Source organism: Lepisma saccharinum, chromosome 4 (assembly GCF_977018435.1).
Source record: "Lepisma saccharinum chromosome 4, izLepSacc3.1, whole genome shotgun sequence".
Classification (NCBI taxonomy): domain Eukaryota; kingdom Metazoa; phylum Arthropoda; class Insecta; order Zygentoma; family Lepismatidae; genus Lepisma; species Lepisma saccharinum.
In genome coordinates this window covers 69,357,229-69,384,471 of record NC_139232.1, presented here as the reverse complement: position 1 = coordinate 69,384,471, position 27,243 = coordinate 69,357,229, and the positions used below count along the sequence as shown (strand labels likewise).

General features: G+C 36.6%; 1 protein-coding gene across 6 annotated transcripts in view; it reads left to right on the top strand.

The window, feature by feature from the left end:
• The window catches only part of LOC145986558 (dual oxidase maturation factor 1-like), a 445,828-nt gene that overhangs the window by 291,142 nt on the left and 127,443 nt on the right, over positions 1 to 27,243 (top strand). For all 6 annotated transcript variants that reach the window (XM_083120706.1, XM_083120704.1, XM_083120707.1 and 3 more), the window contains exon 4: positions 3,474 to 3,608. In XM_083120706.1, the coding sequence (XP_082976832.1) occupies positions 3,474 to 3,608 (135 nt within the window). The remainder of the gene's footprint in view (positions 1 to 3,473; positions 3,609 to 27,243) is intronic.

The window sequence follows — 27,243 nt, the reverse complement described above, 5'->3', positions numbered from 1 at the left end:
CATTTTAAAATAACCATTTGTTACAAGTATACAGCATGTACACGATTGCTTCACAAATCATACAACAAAGTCGCAGAATATAAGCCTCTTCCATCAAATCGGCTTCGCTTCCTAGAACATTTAGCCATCTTTAATCTTGACACAAAGGTTCCCATGTGTTTTCTCGCTGGATGAATTGAGGCTGAAATTTAGATTGTCTTTTGTTGTTGCTGCTGTGTTTACTTTTGGATGCTTTTGTATTCAACGCAAATATTTAATGCTATTTAGAGCACTGCTCAGAGTTGGTTATTTTATTTAAATATCTTTAAGTGTGTATGTCACATAAAAGCTTTGGGGGCTGGAATTAAATTGTGTCCGCCATTTTGAAAACTACCCCTCCAACAAAATTGCAACCATTCGGCAATTTTGTCTTATCATGAGCATGGATGTGCTAACGTCACTCGCCTAAAATAATCTTTTCATTGGTGGAAGAGTCTGTGTAAACACTCCTTCAAATGTATATGTTTCAAACACAAGGTTTCACAGCAGCTCACTGTTTAATGATCACTACTGTGGATCACGCTCAACTTGAGTGTCAACAGCTCCTCGTGAGTCGTGGGTGGCAGGCATCGTCGTCTCGGTGACCCAGATCGTGTGCTCATGCTTACATTTCTGTCCCTGCGACTTTGCTCAGAAAATATTGGTCGAGTTATTCACGGCCACAGCGTGCGCTTGCTGGAAGTCCAAATATTGAGTCTGAACTTGAACACCTGTCAACGCGTCCTTAGAATTTTGTTTTTCTTCCCTTTCAAGGTCGCTGTGTTGGAGTGCTGAAGAGGATCGCACCCTCGAAACTGTCACTGGCTTCCAGTAAGAACCCTAACCCCAATTAAGGAATCTGTCCACACTTCTCAGATAAACAGTTGATGTCATCCACTTCAAAGGAGACCTCTGCACAGCTAGACAGGAGCATTGTTCTCAGTGAAATGTACAGTGCACACACACAGAAACATTTTATGTTTTCAAGCAGTTGTCTTTGAACTGAACTTAATCCTTGAACTCTTTTAGTGTCCTTTAGTGTCGACTTTCTCGTCTTGTGTAAACAAATCGTCTCGATTAAAGCGATTTGTTTTGGAAAATATTGTGAGTAAACTTGTGCATGTATGTATTCTGAGTTTTACAAACACAGTTATTTTACGTCGTACAAATCTTGAAATATTTACTTGAGACAAAGATCATTTCTACTGCGGTATTAATATGAGAAATTTATGGTTTATGGTAGAAACATAGTTTTAGGTCATGCAAACCCTGAAACACTTGCATGAGACAAGACCATTCTACTGTGGTAATAATATGATAAATATGTGTTTGTACGAGAAGCATATTTGTTTACTTCATGCACACCCTTAAACATTTGAATAAGGCAAAGACCATTTCTACTGTGCGATTAACATGAGAAATAGTAAATTGTGTTTGATGCAACATACTTGCTTAACTCGTACAAATCCTAAAGTATCTGCACGAGACATGGGTAAAGGTAAATAAAGGTAAAGTTGCCTCTGATTATTCTACCGTACCATCAAGGTACATATTGGAGGGTGTTGAGGTAGGGGCTAATATTCTTGATCTCTGCCATTTTTGGAGGTGATGTGATCACTACTCCCCGACCGGTTTCCACCCCCGAGTACCCTTTTATTGAGCTAGACGAACCCCCAATGCCGCTCTATGCAAATGTGTGAAGCAAAGACCATTTCTAATACGGGATTTGAATGACCAAACATATTCTGTAACATTTTATGCTTGAATTGCCAGAAACTCGGAATATTTATCGGGAATAGGGGATTAATAGGATCTTTGGAAATTTTGTTTGTTCATAGAATCAGGAAACTGGCAAAGTGGATGTGATATATCTCCGTACTCGTGATTTTTGTACCAACGCAACTCGCTGAACACAACGACGCTATTTTCCTAGAAACTAGCAACTAGTATTCTCATTATGTGTTTATTTAAATAAATCTTCAGTAAAGATCTTGATCACATTTGCTCAATTTTCTTGAAAATCGATAAAACTATATATGCGGGTAATTTTGGTAACTACAATGCTGCAACACTCCTTACTGATATTCTAAATCAGTGGAAGTGAATGTTTAGGTCTCGAGCACTATTTCCACAGGTTCAGCTCCCGGCCTTGATTTTCCTTTGTGTGTCCTTTCATCAGTTATTATTATTATTATTATTATTATTCACCATCAAGGCAATTCGCCTAAAAAGGCAGCAGTGACGTAAATAAGAAAATTGGAAAATTCAATCGGTGATAGTAGTAACAAAAGAGAATTTATACTGTTATAATTGTCTAGAGCTACTCTTAGAAGTAAAAATATTGTCTAGACCTAGTGTTAGAATGCGAAGAGCACGAAAATGCTGATTAAAAGATTTCGATAGAGAGAGAGATTCGAATATACCAAGCCTAGTCCTCAAGCAAAAATAGCAGGAAGAAAGAAAAAAACAGAAAAATTAAGTAGAGAAGTAACGATGAAGCTAATGATATAATATGTCCCTTTTACCTGACATCGTCGAAATATTTCGCCCATGTGTTTGTCGGCAGATTAATATCGAATGGCATTATGAAGCCAACTTGGAAATTTGTTTATTTCTACATTTATTTATTTCTATTTGTTTGCGGCAGAGTGGTCAGCATAATGTACATCGAAGCCAGACGTCCCATCACATATTTCATGTGGTCATCATTCATTGTCGCGATTAACCAAGGAGGTATGAATGGGACGCAAAATAACCGAAATAGAAATGAGGACCAATATATTGTACTCGATTTATATTTTGAATAAAGTTTGAAATTCAGTCCATTTGCTGACGTTTTCAGATCTTAGTTTCGCAATATTTCTAATTCAGTTTAATGACGTGTTTTATTGGCTACAGCCGGATTGAGCACACTTTTCCGATTTTATCAGTGGTATCTGATAAGCCGTTGACAAGCTGTCACAATGTACAGGATTTCGCACAAAAAAATGAGGCGATGTTGTCAGATGTAAAATGTCCTCAAGCCGTTCTCACTTCTGTTGTGTTTGTGGACTTACACGTGTTTTTGCAGTCATTAACCTAACCTAACCTAACTTTTGAGTTTGAGTAAATTGGTATGATTTACTATTTTATTTCTAATTTTTCTCTTCTTGTTTAAATAAAAAAACAGTTTTGCGCACAGACTTTAAAGCTATCTAAGTGGCAATGTTCGATCAAAATCTGTGCGCAAAACAGGTTAGTGAGGTTTGTGCTCAATCCTGGATCTAAAGTGTGCGCAATTCGGTTGCGGCGGTTTTATTTACCACAAATAATATCAATGTTTCATTCATTACTAGGGATTTATTATTCTCATTCAGTTGTTATAACGTTTGTATACTATATTCTTAGTATTTGGCTATTTGTGACACCACGTTTCCTGCTAGAATTTCTGCTTATATTGTTTTCTCTTCTTTCAGTTACGAAATATGGATCCAGCTGGCACGTAGCGTCGAGTGATATCGTCAGTTCGTACCGGGCCTTTTCTAAAGGAAAGGTCATGGCTGAGCTCGGCGCATACATTGGCCTAAGTCATGTAAACGTCACTCTTAAAGGTAAGTGCACTCAACATTATTTTATAATGCCATAAATCCATAAGTACTTGCAATAAAAAACTTAACGGCAGTTATTATTTTTATTTTTATCAGAATGTCCTTAAATGGAAACTTTTAAGGTGATGTGGAGGCCGAACGAAAATTCATTCTAAGCTTAGGTTGTAATGCCTATCAATTAATTGTTGTAATTATTGTGTGGTTATAGAGCAAGAGAGAGAGAGATTGAAATTAATGTTTGTCGAAGAAGAGAATGATTCTAGAAGAATTGGAAGTGGATAAAGTAATGGATGAGGAACTGCATTAAGTACAAGGGAAGAAGAAATGAACGAAGAAACAAATGAATAAATTGAATATTAAATAACTGCAGTTTATAATAAGTTAACGTAATTTGTTGAAATAAGAGAGTATATTTGTTGTGTGAAGTTGTTGTAGAAAACGTAACCACAAATCACGTGCATTTTGCGTACTAGAATAACAAAAAGTACACGGAATATGTAGTTGATACAAATAAATGACTTCAGGTTTTATTGTGCTAATTTTCATCTCCATTTTAGTCCCTTGAAATTTTTCGTTCGAATGATTGCAGATAAATAATATCTCATTGCAGAGAATGGTCGAAATTTCCTCAAATTCTGAAAAGTTTATAACGTGTGTAATAATAATAATAATAATAATAATAATAATAATAATAATAATAGTTTATTGTTCATTTCTAAGTGTTGAGCGTGAAACCAAATACAGAGTAAGTCAAATGGAAAAATACAGAATTATTCATTTATTATACACATGCACACAGAGCTTATAAACTAGCAAGAGCAATAGGTTTATATTTTCTTGCATTTAAGTTTCAATAGGAACTAGTAGTGTAAAAGTACATATTATAAACCCGAGAAAGTATGAGCCCCCCTCAGGCAGATTTGGCTACACTTAAAACTAGCTCAACATGCCCATATGAGCTTTTTGCTCAAGTGTGGCACCCTGTCTAATCCAAGATTTTTGTAAAAATGCCTTCGGGAATTTCCCGTGAAAGTATGACCCCCCTCAGATTGATTTGGCTACACTTACAAAAGCTGCATCTGTGAGATTGTTGTCCATAAGCTTGTCAAAAATATGCCCCTCTTGATATTGTATGATATCTTAAGTATAGTGACTGCTATAGTGCCCTAGCAGGTATAGATTTCAAAATATTAACAATTTTGTTAATATTGCACTTTTCAGAAAATTCTATTTATAAAAATTAGGCATTTACAGCTTAAATATTGCATATATCAGGAACATTATAGAGACAAAAAATGTAGAGAATCATGCCTAGAATATGCCTACAAAATTTTAAGTCTCCAGCTCTGATAGTTTTTGAAAAAATCACAAATTCAAAAAATTATCGATTTTTTAACAAAACTTCTAAACAGCCTCTAGATTTCAAATATGCAACCCCCATGCTCCTATCTTGAAAAATAGGCAAGTTATTCAAGATCTAGAGAACAGCAAGAGATTTTTGAAAAATTATAGAGATCAAAAAGTTGCATCTCGGCATGCCCATGAGAAATCACCAAGCCCCATGTCTCTAGCATTCATGGTTCCAGAGATAATCAAAATTATTGTTTTTTTCTAAAATTTCAGTATGTTGCTCAGTGGGACCTAACAAGCCTATACCTGACTGCTAGAGTGTCTGAGCATGCATAGATTTCAAAATATTAACAATTTTGTTAATATTGCACTTTTCAGAAAATTCTATTTATAGAACAGACATAAATCAGAGATTTACAGCTTAAATATTGCATATATCAGAAAAATTATAGAGACAAAAAATGTAGAGAATCATGCCTAGAATATGCCTACAAAATTTTAAGTCTCCAGCACTGATAGTTTTTGAAAAAATCACAAATTCAAAAAATTATCGATTTTTTAACAAAACTTCTAAACAGCCTCTAGATTTCAAATATGCAACCCCATGCTCCTATCTTGAAAAATAGGCAAGTTATTCAAGATCTAGAGAACAACAAGATATTTTGAAAAATTTATAGAGATCAAAAAGTTGCATCTCGGCATGCCCATGTTAAAGCAACAAGCCCCATGTCTCTAGCATTCATGGTTCCAGAGATAATCAAAATTCAAAAAATTATCGATTTTTTCAAAATTTGAATATGTTGCTCTGTGGGCCATTTAGAGTCACCCCCATAAATATAACTGTCCTAGGATCAAAACTAGTGACGGAATGTAGAAACAAAAATTATAATAGGGCTTGGATACAACAAGAAGGGTATTCTGCTGGCTTGTATACAGCTACCAGCCACTATATTTTTATTTTGAACACAGCACTTAAAACTAAGCCAAGATGCTCACCCACCCACACCCACCCACATACACCCACACCCACCCACATCCATACATATTTACTTCCGGTCCACTTCTATTGCATCATGTTGTGCAATATTATGCAATAAATTATTAGGCATGTGTTGTTTTCTGATTAGTTGGTTATGACATAATGTGATGATGTGGTGTTTTCTGATTGGTTTAAGTAAGCAAGATTTCTATTGGCTCTATAAATATATATAAGCCAGAGCACAGTGCTGTTTGTTACCATTGCTGGATCGGCAGTAGAACCCACAAGTGGGGGGCAGAATCTGAACAGGCTCTACCAGATTGTAGGAGACTTGAAGCATACAGTCTGGTAGAATAACCCAAGTAAGATCATAGGGACAGTATACACTGGTGCAGTAAAAGCCAATTTTTGGCAGGGGGGCCAAAGTGGTTCCTAAATACAAAATAATTAATATCTCAAGAACTAATTGACATAGAGGTATGCAGTTTTTTTTGTCTGCACTGAACCCAACTGATATTTTTTATTAAGCATAGAATTTTGATTTGAATCCCAAGAAATTTTATATAATAAACCAACAACAAAAATACCAAAGCCAAAAATATTAACACACACACACACACACAAATCACACTGCTGAACACAACTGATATTTTTTATTAAGTATAGAGTTTTGATTTGCACCCCAAGAAATTTTATATAATAAACCAACAACAAAAATGCCAAATCAAAAATATTGTAATCAATGCAATAAGAATATATCCAGCCCTAATTGGGCTAAGCACCAAAGGAATTGTAATCCAGACAAATGCAGAACTCCCACAAAAATATGCCCAAGATGCCATAGAAAATATAGCATGGAATACTTCACATATAAACATAAAGGTACTTGCTATGTACAGTCATCAACATTGCCCCCACAACCATCTACATCTGGTCTGAAAAGGAAGCTTGAAACACCTGTTTATGCTAGAGCAGCAAAGCAGCCACGCTATGCACCACCTATCCATAGCAGTTTTAATGGCCAACTTAGGGATCACCGGTTTGTATCAGAGCCAAGATGTGACATTAAGAATTTTTTGAACAGTATAAATTCTGATGTGCAGGCAATTCTAAATGCACAAAATGGCTCTTATAAGCTGTCCCTCAAATTGTTTACACAATATAAGAAACCAAATGGCACAAAATTTACACAGCCCCACATAACAGAAACTGTAGCTATATATTCAAATACAAATTCAGACAAAAAAATAAGCAGTTTGATAGATCAATTGAATATTAAACACTCTGAATTTGCTGCAAAAGAATCGGGTTGGAGCCTATGTGGAACTCCACACAAGCTCTATGTTAATATTTCTGAATTCAGCCCATTACAAGGATCTACATATCTGCCATTACCTGCCAATATTAAAAACAAAAGAGCCGTGGTTAACATAGAAAATAATGATGAGAAATGCTTTTTGTGGTGTATTTTAGCTGCTTTGTTTCCAGTTTCAAGGCATCCTGAGAGAATAAGTTATTATAAACAATATGAACACAATTTTGATGAAGCAATGGAAGGCTTAGAATATCCAATGTCTGTTCAGCATATTGATAAATTTGAAAAAAAAAGGCCCGGGATATCAATGGTAAACAATTATCTATTAATGTATTTATTTGTTCTACTGGCCGTGGCAATTGCTTGATAGCACCTCTCAGAATCAGTACACTTGATGATGATTCTGCTGTTCCGATTGATCTGCTTTTAATTGAAGGGGATGACACACACCATTACACTTTGATACATAATCTTGAAGCTTTAGTCAGAAAACAACTAGACAAATCCAATACAATATTCAAGTTGTGTAGAAGATGTTTAACTGTATTTGATGGTAAAAAAATAATAAATGGTGTTTGTGAAAGGAATGCAGAAATTGCTAAAAACAAGTTAATTGATCATTTAAAATACTGTGGCAACCATAAACCTGTTCATATGGTGATGCCTAATCCAAGTGAAAATGCCAAATTCAAAAAGTTTGAAGCCTTGTTGGAACACCCAGCATATATAGTCTGTGATTTTGAATCAAACCTCAAACCCCTTGCATTCTGCAGCCCAGATCCTGATGAATCTTCAATTACACCATACCAGCTACATGAACCTTCTAGTTTTTATTATGTTGTTGTACAGGATGGTGTTGTTAGTGAAGAATATATATACATGGGACCAGATGCCATCAAAGAATTTGCACATAGAATAGAAAATGAGTGCCATGACATAGCATCTAATATCTTATTAAAATCAAAACCTATGATGCCTTTAACAGAGAAACAGATTGAAGATTTCAACAATGCAGAAAAATGCCCGGTATGTGATTCTGAATTTTCAGATACAAATATCAAGGTGAAACACCATTCTCATACAGATGGTAAATTCTTAATGGCCCTGTGTAATAGCTGTAATATTAAGATCCAGAGACCAAAATTTGTCCCTATATTTTGCCATGATGCATCCAATTATGATTTTCATCATCTGATCAGGTACGAGGGGTTTGACAAGCAGAATTTAAATATTTTAGCTGAAAATAATGAGAAATATATTGCTATTAGCAAGATAATTAAAGTTAATGGTGTTCTTATTCACTTAAGATTTCTTGATTCCTACAGAATTCTGTCTGCTAGCCTGGCTACACTGGCCACTCAATTATCTGATGATCAATTCAAAATCACATGTGCTTTGTTTCCAAATCAGGACCTGAAATTAATTAGGCGGAAGGGTGTATATCCATATGACTATGTTACAGATTTTTCTAAATTTGATGAGTGTTCTCTGCCACCACAACAAAAGTTCTACAGCAAACTCAGAGGATCTGGAATCACTGATGAAGATTATCACCATGCCCAGTTGATGTGGAACAATTTAAAATGCCAGACATTTGGTGATTATCACAAGGCATATTTAAAACTTGATGTCACTCTCTTAGCCGATATACTGCAGGCATTCAGAAAATCTTCCATGGAAAATTATAAGCTGGATCCAATGTATTTTTACAGTGCACCAGGCCTAGCATGGTCTGCAATGTTTTTAAACACTAAAATGCAATTGGATCTAATCCATGATCAAGATATGTATCTGTTTATGGAGCAATGTATAAGAGGAGGGATGGTGCAATGCTCTCAGAGATATGCCAGAGCTAACAACAAATATATTCCTGATTATGATTCAACACGGCCATCAAATTATATACTGTATGTAGATGCCAATAGCCTGTATGGTTATGCTATGATGGATAAACTGCCATATGCAGGGCTTGAGTGGGTTGAAGATTTTAATATTAAAGATCTTCAGGATTTTGATGACAGTAACTATGGCCTGTTCTTAGAGGTTGATCTGACAATTCCAGACAATTTACACAACACATTTTCTGATCTGTCCCCAACTCCTGAGGTTGAGTGCTCACCTGGCTCTAAACAGAATAAATTGATGATGACTCTAGAGCCAAAACAAGATTATGTCATATATTACAAAAACCTCCAGTTCCTAATGAATCATGGTGTTCAAGTAACCAAAGTTGGCAAAGTTTTGAGGTTCAGGCTCTCAAGATGGTTGAAACCATATATTGATACAAACACAGAGCTTCGAACATCTGCAATGAGCCAATTTGATAAGACCTTGTTTAAATTGATGGTAAATTCAGTGTATGGCAAAACCATAGAAAATGTCAGAAAACATACTGATGTTAAATTAATTACTGACCCCAGCCTGAGCAAAAAATTGATAGCAAAGCCTAATTTCAATTATAGAAGAATTTATGATGAAAATATGGCACTCTTCAACATGAAAAAAACAAAGATTAAGTTTGATAAGCCTATTTATGTAGGGGCTGTGATATTGGAATTGGCCAAATTACACATGCTGGAGCTCTATTATGATGTGCTCAAGCCTTTTTATGGTGATTGTGTAAAACTGATGTACATGGACACAGATAGTTTTATCCTTGATATCCAAACAGAAGATGTTTATCAAGATATGTCACAGCCTGCATTGCGTGAATATTTTGATACCAGTGAACATACAAAGATTCAACCCCACAACAAAAAGGTGCCTGGCAAGTTAAAAGATGAGACACTTGGTGATGTTATTGTGGCATTTGCTGGGTTAAGGGCCAAGATGTACAGCTTTGAAACATGTAGTGGTGCTGTTGCCAAAAAGGCCAAGGGCATTGGCAGAGTAACTGTAGACAAAGAGCTTGAATTTGAAGATTATGAAGATTGTCTCAAAACCCAGAGTTGAATCAGAACATCAGAATGCAGAATTCAGAGTGTGGATCACTTGTTGACTACAAATGTTGTAAGAAAAATTGCTCTGGACCCACATGATGATAAGAGATGCATTTTGTCATGTGGCATACATACTCTACCATGGGGTCATTGTGATTTGAAAAATGGCAAACAATGCCCAATTACAGAGCATGATTTGAAATAAATAAACATGCCTATGAACTTATTTGGGTTCAAAAAACAGGCTATTATGGACCTGCCAACACCGGCACCCTCTTCTGATATAATATCTAAACTAAGTGCTTTGTTAATTATTCATCTGAACAGCATACTTACAGATGTTGATGATGAAACATTGTACATATTTAATAATAATTTAAATCATTACCAATTACCTGTAGGTGGTCAATTACAATTTATTACAACCCCCGATGGTAATGTCAAGATTTCAATAGGCAAAAATATTTACAGGATAAAGCACTCAAACATGGTTTCTGGCACTGTATATACTGTTTCTGCTGGTGACTGCTTATATATTGAGGTCCCTGGATCATATGACAAGCTTATACCTTTTTTTTATAGAATTAAGAATCAGATATTCAATAATAAATAACCACTAAAACAAAATGCCTAATGATATATTTGGCCATACAAGACATGAAGATCAAAGTGATGAGATTCTGATGCTTGATGTCAGAGTCAAGAAATTAAGAAGTGATTTACAAGCTTTACAAACCACACTCAATGCCAGTCTTCAACTAGAAATTACAAATTTACAATCACAATGCATGGACCCTCTTCTTAAAATTGATTCTGAACTGAAATTGCTGCTTCAAAAATATACTGACTTGGCCACATTAGATAATTTTCAAAGTTTAGAAGAGGCTGTAGCAGCTCTTCAAGCCAAATTTAAGACCCAGGCCACCAACTCTGAGCAATTGAAACAACAATTGGAAGAGCAGATAAATAATGTCCAGACACAACTCCAAACAATTGTCAAAAGCATAAAATCACAAGAAGATTTTGATCTAGTGATTTCCACTCTAAAGGAACAGATTCAATCACTCCAGATACCTAATCTGGACCCTCTGAACAATGCCATAGCCGAGGTTAAAGAAAAAATTGAGACACTTGAAAATTTTATGAACAACTTGCCATCTTCTGATGCTTTGAGTGCAATAACTCGGAGTGTTGCCAAAATTAAGCTGCAACTTGAAACATATGAAGATTTTGGAAAAATTCAAAGTACCATAACCCATCTTGAGGGTACAATAGCAGCAGTGCAAAGTGATTTGACAAATGTACAAGAATCTCTAGAATCCCGCCTGCCTGGTATTGTAGATACCCTTATCAGTGTCCAGCAACAGATCACAAAACTTGAAAACCTCAACACTGAATCTGAGCTATCTCATTTTCATCACTTGATCGATGATATCCAAACAAAACTTGAAATTTTACAACAATCAACACCTACTCAGGCAGATATATCCCTGCTTCAAGATGCTATGCGTGGTGTGTTTGATGCTTCTGAATTAAATGATGTGAAATTGGCACTTGAATCTTTGCAGAATACTGTATCAAATCTGCCTACATCACAGGAACTTAAAAATATTAAGAGAGCTGTGAATCGCATATTGAAATCAGAAGATATCAAGAATATCCAGACAGAGATCAAACAACTTACTCAGACAGTGGCCACTCTACCAACTAATCAACATATTAATGAACTGCATGCCCTGTTTGAGGATATCAGAAGACAAGTCCATGATCTTACTGCTCAAAATTCAAAATTGGCAGTTGTTGAAAATTTACAGCAAATTGTAGCCAACATCAAGCAACAGCTAGGGACCATGGAATCCAATCAAGCAAATGCTCTGTCTGTTTTTGCCACCCAGCTTCAAGAGATTGTGCAACAATACAAGAAACTTGTTGTGGACATAAAAATCAAGCCAGGCCATGATAATGTTGTTAGGACTATCAATGAGCACCTTGAATCTGTAACAAGTAGATTGCTTACAGCAGAAAAAGAAATAACTGGCCTAATCGAGAATCATAAACATACAATAATTCTTGAATTGTACAGTATCCCCAACAAAGAATATGATTCACCATTTACACCAGGTGGCAAAATATATATGCTGTCCCCTGCACAATTTTATTACCAGTTTTTTGTTGGGAGCACACTTAGACCAATCAAGATCAAATATTGGCTACAACCACAGGCACACCACTACCCTACCTTATCAATAACAAATGCTGATAACAAAGCAAAAATCACCAGTGTAGAGTTAGAGGATTTTACAGACCCCAATACATTAGAGACATCTTATGCTGAAGATGATGGCTCTCTGGAATTTAATATACAAATAGGAGACAAATTATATTTAGAAAATCCTCTAGTATCAGCTGCTGAACACCCTATAGTTGCAATATTCTTGTTTACATACTATGTCTAGACAAATTATTGTTGATGAATTACACAGACAAGCCAGACATAATTATAAGAGACTGCCAGTGGTTACAAAGGGCATAGATGATTTATGGCAGTGTGACTTGGTTGAGATGGCAAGTGGACAGCTGAAAAACTTAGACAAGATCAACAAGGGCTACAAGTATCTACTCACTGTCATAGATACATTTTCAAAATTTGCCTGGGCTGTGCCACTCAAATCCAAGACTGGAAAATGTGTTACAGAAGCCTTCAGGACAATCATCAATCAGAGTGGAAGATCACCGCGCTATTTGCAAACAGATAATGGCAAAGAATTCTATAATTCTGTGTTCCAACAATTTATTAAAAGCCAGTCAATACAACATTACTCGAGTTACAGTGATCTCAAGGCCTCTATTGTTGAAAGATTCAACAAAACCCTAAAAAATCATATGTATAAACAATTCACCCTTCAAGGTAATTATAAATGGCTCCGTATCCTACCAGAACTTCTACATAAATATAACAACTCGGTCCATTCCACAATCAACATGAAACCCTCTGAGGTAACTTCATCTGATGAGCAAAAATTGATCAGAACTGTTTATTATCCTAGATACCAGCCAACAACAAGAAAAGCCAAATACAAGGTTGGTGATCAAGTAAGAATCAGCAAATATAAGCACTTATTCAAAAGAGGCTTTACAAGAAACTGGAGCACTGAATTATTTACAGTGGTTCAAGTTAAACCTGGGACCCTTAACACATATATAATAAAAGATCACCGAGGAGAAATTCTCAAAGGCAGATTCTATGAAGAAGAACTCAGCAAAACTAAGCAGCCTGACACATATCTCATAGAAAAAATCATCCGCAGAAAAGGCAACAGGATACTTGTCAAATGGCTAGGACTCCCAGAACACAGCTGGATCGATGCAGACAAAGTGATACTATGAGCACCTGGGATGTTATAAAGAGGCTGCCAGATCCTGAACAGCAGAATAAGAGCAATGGCAACCTGCTGCCTGATAATATTAGATGTCTTATTGTTGGGCCATCGGCTTGTGGTAAAACTACACTAATGATTGATAATTTTTTATTGGCACCCAACTGGTTAGACTGGAAAAACAGGCACTTGTATGTCTTCTCTAAGAGCTTGGAACAATTAAAATATCAGCAGCTGATGAAGCTATATGATGGACTGGATATTGCCACTTTTGAATCAGATGTTAAGCCACTTCATGAATGTCTCGATAATTCTGTTGTTGTGTTTGATGACATTATACTAGATAATCAAAACAAGGTTAGAAATTTTTTTTACACAGGGCCGACACAAAAACATTGATTGCTTCCACCTGGCACAGACTTTTTCTAAAATACCGAAGCAGCTGATCCGAGACAACAGCAATTTTATATGTGTGTTTCATCAAGATCATACCAACCTCAAACACATACATGATGAATATGTAGGTGGGGACTTGAGCTACAATGATTTTTCTAAGTTTTGCAGTAGGTGCTGGAACCAGGACAGCTATGGGTTTGTCACAATTGATATGACAAGGAAACCCAATAGTGGCAAATACAGAAATAAAATCAACAATTTTCTAGACATTGAAACATATATAAATAACCATGAAAAGGCCAATCATTGATGATCTTAAATTAAGAGATTATCTTGTAAAAAGATTTAAGGGATGGAAATCAGAGAACCGAGGAATCTATGAACAACACAAGCAAACAGAACAGCCTATTATTGATGCTATTAGTGAATTAGGTAAAAATATCAAAACTGTTACAGAGCAAAATCAAAATTTGATCACAGAGCTTGTACCTGTAGCTGCAAGGAACATATTAGATTATCCAATCACCCCCACTTTCTAGTATTCATACACCTAGTCCTGTCGCCCCTCGAAGAATTGAAGCTACTCAGGATCCTATTGAATTGGGTCTTCTTGCTCAAAAATATTTAAGCACACCTAAAGACAACAAAGATGAGGTCTTTGGTTTATATGCTGACACAGAGCGTGATGGTAGCATCATACATAGAATTGGCAATTTCAGAGTAACATTTATGGGAGATGATCTCATTGTATATTCAGAATCTCATCTTGGAGAAAAAGGTGGTTTTGTTAAATATCCCGGCACACCTGGGTTGTGGGAACTGATGACTAGGAAAAGGCCTGGCAGCTATACAGATCAAGATTATGAACATTACAAAGAAATATTAATAAAATCAGATGCTCTATACCAGAACAATGATCCCACACAAAAAAGAGTCAAGTCTAGCAGTGGAGCAAAATACAACAACTTAATCAAGCCCATATGGTCACAGATCAAGACAGGTAGTGGAATCAAACAATACAACACCCTGCCTAAAGAATTTGTGTGGGTTGATGATGTCAGGAAACTTGTAGATAGGTTGCTGGTCATAGCTGGGGAAGAAAATGCTGGCAACCACAATTTTTACAATGAAAAGGTTGGAATTATGGACATGATAAGCACCAAATTGTCTAATTTTATAGTGAATGACACTAAGAGGATTGGATATCTTATAAAAATTATTAATACTCAACCACCTAAATTTTGGAATATCTCTGAGGGTCGGGGGCTGGTTAATGACATTATAAACAAGCTGCCATTTGAGCTACACATTCCAGGCTATCAGTATTGTGGTCCCGGTACAAAACTAGATCATATATTAAACAGAGGTGATCCTGGTGTTAATCCCCTAGATGCTGCTTGTAGAGACCATGACATAGCATATAACACACATTCTGATCTTGACAAGAGACATGTTGCAGACAAGAAATTAGAAGAGGCTGCATTTGGTAGATTTGTAAGCAAAGATGCTTCTTTAAGTGAGAGAATAGCAGCATTGGGGACCACCATAGCTATGAACAACAAACAAAAACTGGGGTGGGGGCTGTGAATATGTATATAATAAACCTAGGATGAAGGCCAAGGGTGTTATGTATCAGATACCTTATGCAGGTCTTAAATCTCTTAAAACTATTGATAGTCTTTTAACCAAAAAGCAGCGCAAGAAAAAAAATTATTGTCTTGCCAAGGGCCATGGTATGAAATTGTTGCTTAGTACCCCCCAATTAAAAAAATTACAGCAATCTAGAAAAAAATCACATGTGGGTGGATTTATATTTACTATCCCGGCCATCTTAGCAGCACTTGGGGCTGTGGGGAGCTTGGCTGGGGGATCAGCTGCCATAGCAAAAACAGTAATAGATGCCAAGAAGAATAAGGCAGAATTAGATGAATTGAAGCGCCATAATCTGGCTATGGAGAAACAAGGCAAAGGTGTTAAGAGAGCCATGAATAAGTTTAAAAAAAACAAGAGCCGCTTACAAACCAAGATATTGAAGCTTTAATCAAGCCACTGGGCATCAAACATTTTAGAGGTGTGTACATGTCTGATTCTTTACCAGAACAACCACTCAACAAAGAGTGTGGCATTGTTAATTTGGATAAGTACAAAAATCAGGGCACTCACTGGATTTGTTATCTTAAATATTTAAACAATGAGGCATTTGTGTTTGATTCATTTGGAGGTTTTCCACTTGAAAATTTAATAAAATATCTAAAATCAGCTAATCTTTATTACAATAATGCCCGTGTTCAAAATTTCAAAGATGTTAATTGTGGACATTTGTGTTTATCTGTTCTTAGATATCTGTCTCAAATAAATAAACCATCAATTGAAGATTTTCAAAAAGCCTTGTGGTATTTAAAACATCATGGGGGTATTCCATCTCACCAGCCAAAATTCAATATTGAAACTTAGATTACATGATGATATAGTATATCCCAAAACAATAGCTCTCAGAGCATTTTATGGCATGTACTTGATCGCTAATATTACACACCACAACAACAAAATTGCAGTTGGTGATCAAAAAATTGTCATCACTCCAGGGCAATATAATCTGTCCACTCTAAATGCTCAATTACCCAGAGGTATAGTATTAACGCAAAATTCTGTCACTCACAGAGTAGAGATTGTATCTGCTACAGAAACAGTGGATCTGGGTACTATAGGAGAGCTGTTAGGCTTTGAGAACAACACAAAACTTGAACCAGCCATCAAACACACTGCTATGAATATACCTAAATTCTTAGCCATAGAGACTCTGAATATTCACTGTAATGTGGCTGAGGGTATGATCACCAAATCAAATGGCATAGGCACTCACAAACAAACTGGCATCATTGCAACATTCAAACCTAACTCTGAATTTATGGAGCCCATCCCCAACATTATATTTTCCTGCGTGCCATAATAGAATAGATAACATTGAATTGATGGTCACTAATGAAAAAGAAGAATTAGTTGATTTTGCTGGAGCCACAACAACTGCAATCATAGAGATTAATATTTAAATAAAAATACATACAAAAAAATGGAAAATATTGAGAGTTATGAGCTACAATCATTCCCCCCAAACAGGAGGACATTTGCAAATTTAAATCAACCCAACACAGAGATTGAGGTTGATCTTGATGTAGGGGATGGCTTTATACACCCCCACAGAGCAGATCTACACATCAAATTTGATGTTGTAAAGCTCGATGGTACAGATTATCCAGCAAATTCAAATATAAGATTTGTGGACAATTTTGTGCCACATCTGTTCTCTGAAATTGAGATCAGAAAACATGGTGTTGTTATAAACAGAGTAGATTATCCCGGCATTACCTCCACAGCTTTGGCCACACTAAAATGATCCAAAACCGAGGCTTCTTACTACAAAATAGGTGGATTTGAGGCTGGTGATAAGATATTAAGCAAGGGCCACACAGTGCTGTTCCCTATGCGCCTGTTGCCAGGATTCTTCTCAGATTTCAAAGATATTATGTGGAAGGGTGGTTTAAGAATTACATTTAGAAGAGCTGCCAATGATAATAATGCTTTGATGAGGTACAGTACATTAAACTCTACAGGGGAAGCTATGCCTAATACCCTACCTGATGAGGGCAAGTGCATTATTCAGACTATGGAGCTAAGAATCCCAGTTGTTGAATATGAAGCCAGTTATGCTCTTAAATACAAAGCAGATATAATAAAAAATCCACAAGTACCTTTACAATTTTATACATATCAATGTGTACAGAAGCCTGCCACTGGTACCTATTATGAATTTGATGCTACAAATTCATTCTCCAGTATACAATATGACATGCCGGATTTTGTGGTGGTACTGTTTCAGACTGGAAGACACAATAATCAGGAAAAAAATTCAAGTAGATTTGATAACTGCAACATCAAGAACATATATCTTAAAAATGGCAGAAATGAGGTGTTCCCCAGAGAAAATTATAATTTAGACATGTCCAAGGATGATTTCCTTAAATTGTATGAAGCATTTACAGCATACAAAAGGGTCACTACTGGCAATACTGACATGTATTACACACCAGATGAATTCAAAGCACAGAGACCCATGTTTGTCATCAACACTTCAAAAAGGAAACAAGTTGTGGTTAATGACAGGACAAACATTAAAATTATCTGTGAATTCCACAATACACTCCCTGATGACACTATATGTAGTGTTATTCTCATAGGTGAAAAATCATATGTTTATGATGTAAGAAATGAGAGAGTCACAGAGCAATTCTAGAAGATTTCTGCATATTACCGGACCGGAAGTAAATATAAATGGGTGTGGGTGGGTGAGAGTGACTTTTTGCCTTAGTTTTTAAGTGTAGCCAAAACAATATCAAGAGGGGCATATTTTTGACAAGTTTATGGACAACAATCTGGCAGATGTAGCTTTTACACACATGGACAAATCTGTCTGAGGGGGGTTCTTCATTTCTACACTAGAATTCAAGATTCTTGGGATTTTGACAGAATAACACACTATAAACAATAAAATCATATGGGTACTTGACATAATTTTAAGTGTGGGCAAATCGGGGCATATGAACTCTTCTTTTGTACACTAGGATTCAAAATTCTTAGAATTAAGAGCATATCACACTTGAAGAATTGGGGCTTATAGGCATCTTGGCTTAATTTCAAGTGTGGGCAAATCGGGCTGTTTAATCATATGAGCTCTTCTTTTGTACGCTATAAGTGTCCCAGTAGTATATACTTTTATACTACTGGAACTGCTATTTCTAACACTGTTAAAGATAGTTTCTTATGTTTCATTTAGAAATTTTCGAGCTGTATTACTTCTAAAAATATTCACTTGTACCTTCTGTAGAATCATTTTTTTAGACTTTCTTCTTTCTGATAGCGTAATAGTTCTAGCAGTACGTATTAACCACTCATAATAACATTTAGCTGTGTCAATTGAGGCATTAAAAGTGAAAGTTTGTTATCTTCGAAATTATCTTATCTGATCTTCCAAATTGATGCATTTTAGTGCATCACACGAAACTTCATCTCATAAAAATACCCTTTAATACATTCATTCCTATGTGTATTTTGACACACTAAAAGGTGCATCATTTGCAGTTTATGCACGTTAACGTGTTATTGAAATCCAAATATATGTGTCAATTGACACGTTTTGGGTTCTATATGAAGGAAAGGGGCGCAAGTGCTTTCGCCCCATTCCGATGTGTTTGTGGTGTGTCGGATAGACGATATCTAAATATACATACTACAAAATTTATAGCTCCTATGGACAATTAGCATAAGAGCTATATGGTGACAAGAATGGAATCTGCTTGTAGATATTGATCAGGCCATCGGTTGATGTTTCATACAGACACGCTATTGACTCTAGAGTCTGTCAATACTCTTCAGGCAATTTTTTCTCCCCTGTTTTGGAGCACAATCGAAGAACTACTACTTTCTTACTATCGACTAATGGTGGACTTTGCTCTGGAAGTGACTCATTTCCTACTTGTAAGGCTAGATCATCGCCGAAATCTCTTATCAGTTTTATCAATATCAGGCCTTCTTCGTCTATCATAAGTGGGTTAAACTCTTGAAGTACAAGTTCTTCCCAGTATTTTTTTTAAAATAAATTCAATTCCGGTCCAGGAGAGAACATCAGAAAGCGTAAATGGGTTCTGAACCGCAAGAAACCTTTCTGTAAAGTATTTCAGTTCGATCCAGGAACCTTTTTTCCGGATCAATTTAAATCCGGTCCAAGTTCCGTATTGAAATGAAACAATAGGCAACTTGGACCGAATTTAAATTGTGCGAGGAAAAAGGTTCCGGTCCTTCAATATACAACTCACAGAAACAATTCCGTATCTCGTCTTCTCTTCGGACGATACCTATGATTTCTCTACACGCACACCCCTCCTCCTACTTTTGCCATCTACAGGCCATAGCATGTAAAATTGGTTCACATGTCTTTTCGATATCGAACTCAAGACCCCCAGCTAGGAGAGGACTATATTAATACCCTGCAGAATATTTAAACTTATTGCTTGGATTCTATAAAAGCCCAGGAGAATATTTAAACTTATCGCTAGGGTTTTATTAAATACAAGGCAGGTGTTTATACTTGTTGTATTAAAGCTCAGGAGAATATTTAAACCTATTCCTAGGATTATATTGAAACCCATGATGATATTTAAACTTATTGCTAAGATTATTTTAAAACCCAGGAAGACATTTAAACTTATTTCTTGGATTCTATTAAAGCCTGGGAGGACATTTAGTTAAACTTATTGTTAGGATTCCATTTAAAACCTGTAGGATATTTAAGCTTATTGCTGTTGTTCTGTTCAAACAAAGGAAGGTGTTTAAATTTATTGCTTTAATCGTTTTAAAGTTCAAGAGAGTATCTATTCCTGCTGCTAGGATTATATTGAAACCTAGGAGGACATTTAAACTTATTGCTGTTGTCGTTTTAAAGTTCAGGAGAATATCTATTCCTACTACTAGGATTATATTGAAACCCAGGAGGGCATTGGAACTTATTTCTGTGATTGTATTATAAACCAATCAGGATGTTTAAATTAATTGTTCTGTTCAAACAAAGGAAGGTGTTTAAACTTATTGCTGTTGTCGTTTTAAAGCTCAAGATAATATCTATTCCTACTGCTAGGATTATATTGAAACTCAGGAGGACATTTAAACTTATTTCTGTGATTGTATTGTAAACCAATCAGGATGTTCAAATTAATTGTAAAAAATCTTATGAAGCCTTGAAGGATTAAATATTTATTCAGATTCTACTAAAGCCCAGAAGGAATAATTTATTTATATGGTTTCACTAAAACCCATAAAGATTAAGATTTTACTAGATACCTTGTTGCTAAGAAGCTACTAAGGACCATGCGGGTAAATATGTTGCTAATATTTGACTGAATTCCAGAACATTGCTAAGATCAAACGCTACAAATATCGCTTGATGGAATGGTAGAGAAGATACGACAGATAATACCGAAATAATGTCTGGTTTATTCTCAGGGCAGTTTCTTGTCACCTGAGAGCCTTGCTTCTTCACATGTACACGTGTCACGAACGCAACAGGGCGTGACCGCAATTGCTGGATCGCAAATTGTCACGAACGCAATGGCAGTGCCACTTGCCAAGGACGACGTGACTTCCAGTCGGACGTAAAGTTGTATATCCAAATATACTGTGGACAAATGAGGCACAGGCGAAGAAAAACGTACAACCACTGATCGGTCGCACGGCAGCTGCTAAACTGGACGCGACGAACGTCTCGACGCTACTGTCAACTCAACCTCTTTCACAGCGAGCGCGGCTCTGCTCGTCTTACCTACCTGCGAGACTTACTATGGCCGTTACGCGCGCTTATTCACGCATGAGGGTTGACCTTAGCTTAATGTAAGACGCAATTCATCTGCGTAACATATATATATGTATGTTCATATAACTATAACTGTGTGTTATTTCACTCTCCACTATAGATAACCTTTCAGTAACACACACACAGAGAGCTGCAAGTTATGGTAATCCTAGCCTGCCTCAATCTTCCAAATACCTTATGTTCTAATTTCACCTCGGCTGAAACTCAGACGGCTAAATGGGATACTCTGACCCCTCTCAGGTACGGGCTTGGTGAATAAAGCATTGAGAACTTACGGGTGTTGTTGGTGAATCATAAAATAAATTAACGACTCTTCTCAAATTTTAAGATTGGCAACTGCATCTTCTGGGAGGTTACTTTGACCTTTCTTTTCATTCATTTTTATCCAGGAGATGGTTTATTTCCAATACATACGAAAGCTTACATTACACTCAAGTTACAATTTACAGTCCATGAATATCCTTAAATTTAAAAGAAATACAGAATCCCCTGTTCGTTAGTATTCGATTCGATGAATCCAGGATTCTAATTTGCTGCATGTCTCCATGGGGAAAATCTAAATATGTATATGTGCAGGGAATAGTTACGTGTGTATGTGCGTCGCTAGGAGGAAGCCGTACCAGGGAAGAGAACCCTGTCGTTTTTGCAACCGTAGACGAAGCTTACGGCCTACCATTCAGTAGCAGACAAAAACTTTCGTACGTGCCCCTTCCTACAGTATTGCGACCAAAATGTGTCACGAGTATCGAAGTTAATACGGGCAGGATTTAAGCAGAATCGAATCTACGGGCTCCACTGAGTACTTGGGATCGAGAAACGTTAATAGGCAGAGCTTGCAACAAGATACACTCCAATGATGACATTTCCATTGAAAAACGAGACATATTGCATTACATGTCTAGTTTTGCTTCCTTGCCCAAATAAGTCTACGTTGAATAAATTTTGAAGAAGGCCAAAATAAAGTTCGGAGATCTGAAACTCTACTATTTATCCGTAAGAATGAGAATATATGGGTCAACAGTGACAAATACATGTCCAATAGGCAGGCGTCATTAACCTCAAAGGATTTCGGCCGATCCTAACCTGTCGTCCCATAACATTATAAATTTCGAAGTATAAATTGTGCTTGGCGAAATACAGGTATCTTTATTCCCAAGTGTCATTAGATGTTTATATCGTAGAGCCGACGCTGATGGAATGCGTGCAAACTAAGCTCCGCATTTACTTATATACCTTTCCAATCGATGCTCACTTGTTAAGCATTACGTAATTTGCACAGCGCGACTTGCGACATTTCCAAAAACTAAATACTCATCAATGTCTATATTCACAATCTCAATATCAAAGTTGAACTAATTTCCACGTTGCAGCAAAACCAAATAAAATTGTATAAGGGAAACGATTCATCTCTGATAATAAAGACTAAACTCGAATTATTCCTCGTTGCAACTTGAACCTTATTGAATACATTAAACTTAAAAGAACAGATTCGATCTTCCCATTGTTGCTAAACGAAATCTATGTCAATCTAAATCATAAACATTTTTCTGCCGTGAAAGAACACAGATTTACATATCCAATATTAAAGATTCGGTCAGAAAATTAACATATAGATTATTACATTAGGCAGCGTTTACACTTATTGTTACAATAAAGAAAATATTAGTGGATTATATAAGTCTAATAATAATCTTTCTATTTATCAAAAATTATGAAATGTGAAATATTAATAATCAAATAATAAGAACTAACTAATATAAAATATCCAAGAATAATTAACGGCAGATGGATATGAGCCGTGAGGTTCATATCATATGGCCCCCACTTTGAAAATCGTTTCTTGGACGAAATACATATATACATATATAAATGAAGGAGAAGAACGATTTACAGAGAATATGCACTATACGAATTACCCTTTTTTTCACAAAAATACTAAATAATACGCAATATTAATACAAAGGAAGATTTACAGGTACAGGCATCTACTAAAACCATTAAATATCTATGGGTATTACAAACATATTATATACACCAAACACCTGGAGTGTTAGTCATAATATCTCCTTTAAATTTCAAGGAACTTTCATGCAAACAATGCCCTTATTGACACAAACATGTTTCATCAGCCTTTTCTTTAATTTGCTACGGCTGCCCACATACTTAAGTTCTGCAACCATACGGCTAACAAGTTCTTCAAACTTCAGTTGTTTTCCAGCGATTTGCTCGGAAATCTTCTCCTTAAGATTCTGATTAGAACCTTGATCGATTTCACACACTAAAGGAAAATTTCCTTTCGAGTCTACCTCACTGATTTCTTCCATTTCATTCCAAACTGACTCTTCACCAAGGGCACTAAGTTCGTCATAAAGTCTTGGCGATATGGTTAGATCCACCAACATTTCATCGTCCAGACTAATCTCACTTAAACCATCACCTTCACATATTGTTCGGGAACATTCCGGTTTTTCTTCTACAGGCACTTGCATTTTCATAGTCTTTATAATTAAGTCCATTCGGGATTCTTTGCGACGACCTCAAAGGTTACACATCTCGATTTCTTCTTCAGTTTGTACCGCCACATCCATTACATCTCTCTGCACATGCACGGCGCCTTGCATCATCGTAGAGAGCAACGGATCTCGACCACCATCTTGAATTCCTATAGGATTCTTGAAGTCTTTAGTGCCAGCAATTTCCTCAACTTCTTTTACGTTTGTCCCAGAGAGTTCTGCGGTTAACGATTTCCTCAACAGGGAAAACTGCAAAGACATCTATTCTTTCAGGTATTTCTTCAAGTTGGCAATTTCCTTTGTCACGTGTTCTCGCAGCGAATCCTCCAAAGGTTGGATCTGCTCGGACACAACTTCTGAAATTAGTTTCTCTGTTTGTATCTCTCTGTACATATCTTGTTCTGTCTTTTCGAATTCTCTCTGCCACTCGACGTATTTTCTTGAATTTATTTCATGTAGCTTACGCTGATACTCCACCCATTTCTTCCCTTCTTCTGGATTTACTTCCGGTCGGACGTAAGACATTAGCTTTAATGGATCCTTGTTATATAATTGCGCCTCTGACACAACTGATGAACATCCAAAGGACGTTGAGTGTTTTACCTTAAAGGACTGCATCTCTGGATTCAATTAAAATGTTTATCTTCCTTCCGTCTCAATCTAGCTTTCACCAATCTTTTTCTCAATCGAGCCTTCACCAATCTTTTTCTCAATCGAGCCCCACGTTTAGGGTGCCAATTGTCACGAACGCAACAGGGCGTGACCGCAATTGCTGGATCGCAAATTGTCACGAACGCAATGGCAGTGCCACTTGCCAAGGACGACGTGACTTCCAGTCGGACGTAAAGTTGTATATCCAAATATACTGTGGACAAATGAGGCACAGGCGAAGAAAAACGTACAACCACTGATCGGTCGCACGGCAGCTGCTAAACTGGACGCGACGAACGTCTCGACGCTACTGTCAACTCAACCTCTTTCACAGCGAGCGCGGCTCTGCTCGTCTTACCTACCTGCGAGACTTACTATGGCCGTTACGCGCGCTTATTCACGCATGAGGGTTGACCTTAGCTTAATGTAAGACGCAATTCATCTGCGTAACATATATATATGTATGTTCATATAACTATAACTGTGTGTTATTTCACTCTCCACTATAGATAACCTTTCAGTAACACACACACAGAGAGCTGCAAGTTATGGTAATCCTAGCCTGCCTCAATCTTCCAAATACCTTATGTTCTAATTTCACCTCGGCTGAAACTCAGACGGCTAAATGGGATACTCTGACCCCTCTCAGGTACGGGCTTGGTGAATAAAGCATTGAGAACTTACGGGTGTTGTTGGTGAATCATAAAATAAATTAACGACTCTTCTCAAATTTTAAGATTGGCAACTGCATCTTCTGGGAGGTTACTTTGACCTTTCTTTTCATTCATTTTTATCCAGGAGATGGTTTATTTCCAATACATACGAAAGCTTACATTACACTCAAGTTACAATTTACAGTCCATGAATATCCTTAAATTTAAAAGAAATACAGAATCCCCTGTTCGTTAGTATTCGATTCGATGAATCCAGGATTCTAATTTGCTGCATGTCTCCATGGGGAAAATCTAAATATGTATATGTGCAGGGAATAGTTACGTGTGTATGTGCGTCGCTAGGAGGAAGCCGTACCAGGGAAGAGAACCCTGTCGTTTTTGCAACCGTAGACGAAGCTTACGGCCTACCATTCAGTAGCAGACAAAAACTTTCGTACGTGCCCCTTCCTACAGTATTGCGACCAAAATGTGTCACGAGTATCGAAGTTAATACGGGCAGGATTTAAGCAGAATCGAATCTACGGGCTCCACTGAGTACTTGGGATCGAGAAACGTTAATAGGCAGAGCTTGCAACAAGATACACTCCAATGATGACATTTCCATTGAAAAACGAGACATATTGCATTACATGTCTAGTTTTGCTTCCTTGCCCAAATAAGTCTACGTTGAATAAATTTTGAAGAAGGCCAAAATAAAGTTCGGAGATCTGAAACTCTACTATTTATCCGTAAGAATGAGAATATATGGGTCAACAGTGACAAATACATGTCCAATAGGCAGGCGTCATTAACCTCAAAGGATTTCGGCCGATCCTAACCTGTCGTCCCATAACATTATAAATTTCGAAGTATAAATTGTGCTTGGCGAAATACAGGTATCTTTATTCCCAAGTGTCATTAGATGTTTATATCGTAGAGCCGACGCTGATGGAATGCGTGCAAACTAAGCTCCGCATTTACTTATATACCTTTCCAATCGATGCTCACTTGTTAAGCATTACGTAATTTGCACAGCGCGACTTGCGACATTTCCAAAAACTAAATACTCATCAATGTCTATATTCACAATCTCAATATCAAAGTTGAACTAATTTCCACGTTGCAGCAAAACCAAATAAAATTGTATAAGGGAAACGATTCATCTCTGATAATAAAGACTAAACTCGAATTATTCCTCGTTGCAACTTGAACCTTATTGAATACATTAAACTTAAAAGAACAGATTCGATCTTCCCATTGTTGCTAAACGAAATCTATGTCAATCTAAATCATAAACATTTTTCTGCCGTGAAAGAACACAGATTTACATATCCAATATTAAAGATTCGGTCAGAAAATTAACATATAGATTATTACATTAGGCAGCGTTTACACTTATTGTTACAATAAAGAAAATATTAGTGGATTATATAAGTCTAATAATAATCTTTCTATTTATCAAAAATTATGAAATGTGAAATATTAATAATCAAATAATAAGAACTAACTAATATAAAATATCCAAGAATAATTAACGGCAGATGGATATGAGCCGTGAGGTTCATATCACACGTGTTATCATCAATTCTCTCCACGATCCTGTCCGTCTGACTGCGAACAAAAGGAGAGTTAACGCTTGGCTACCCATGGACCTGGACCCCACAAGCGGCTTCCATGTTTCTTCTTATCGCAGGCAATCATCTATCGACTCTCGCTCAGGCCATGCGTGAACGCTTGTTCCCTAACGAGCTAATCATTAAGGAGTGGGGTAAAGTAGCCGGGGTTAACAATCTTCGATTACCAGAGATCAGCACTTCGCTCAAACGAGGCACTGTATTTTTTTTTCTGTGACTGAAAGGCGAAGAGGAGCAAAAAATATTTATATACAAGCGAACGTATTCGAAGCTTAATTGTTTCAGACGCTCGAACATGATTGGTATTTTTTTTTCCACATATGTCGTTTAGACAAGGAACTTTCTCGCGTGTTTCACATATGGAGTTATGTCAACCTTCATTAGGAATTCTACTGGATTGCTGAATGTGTT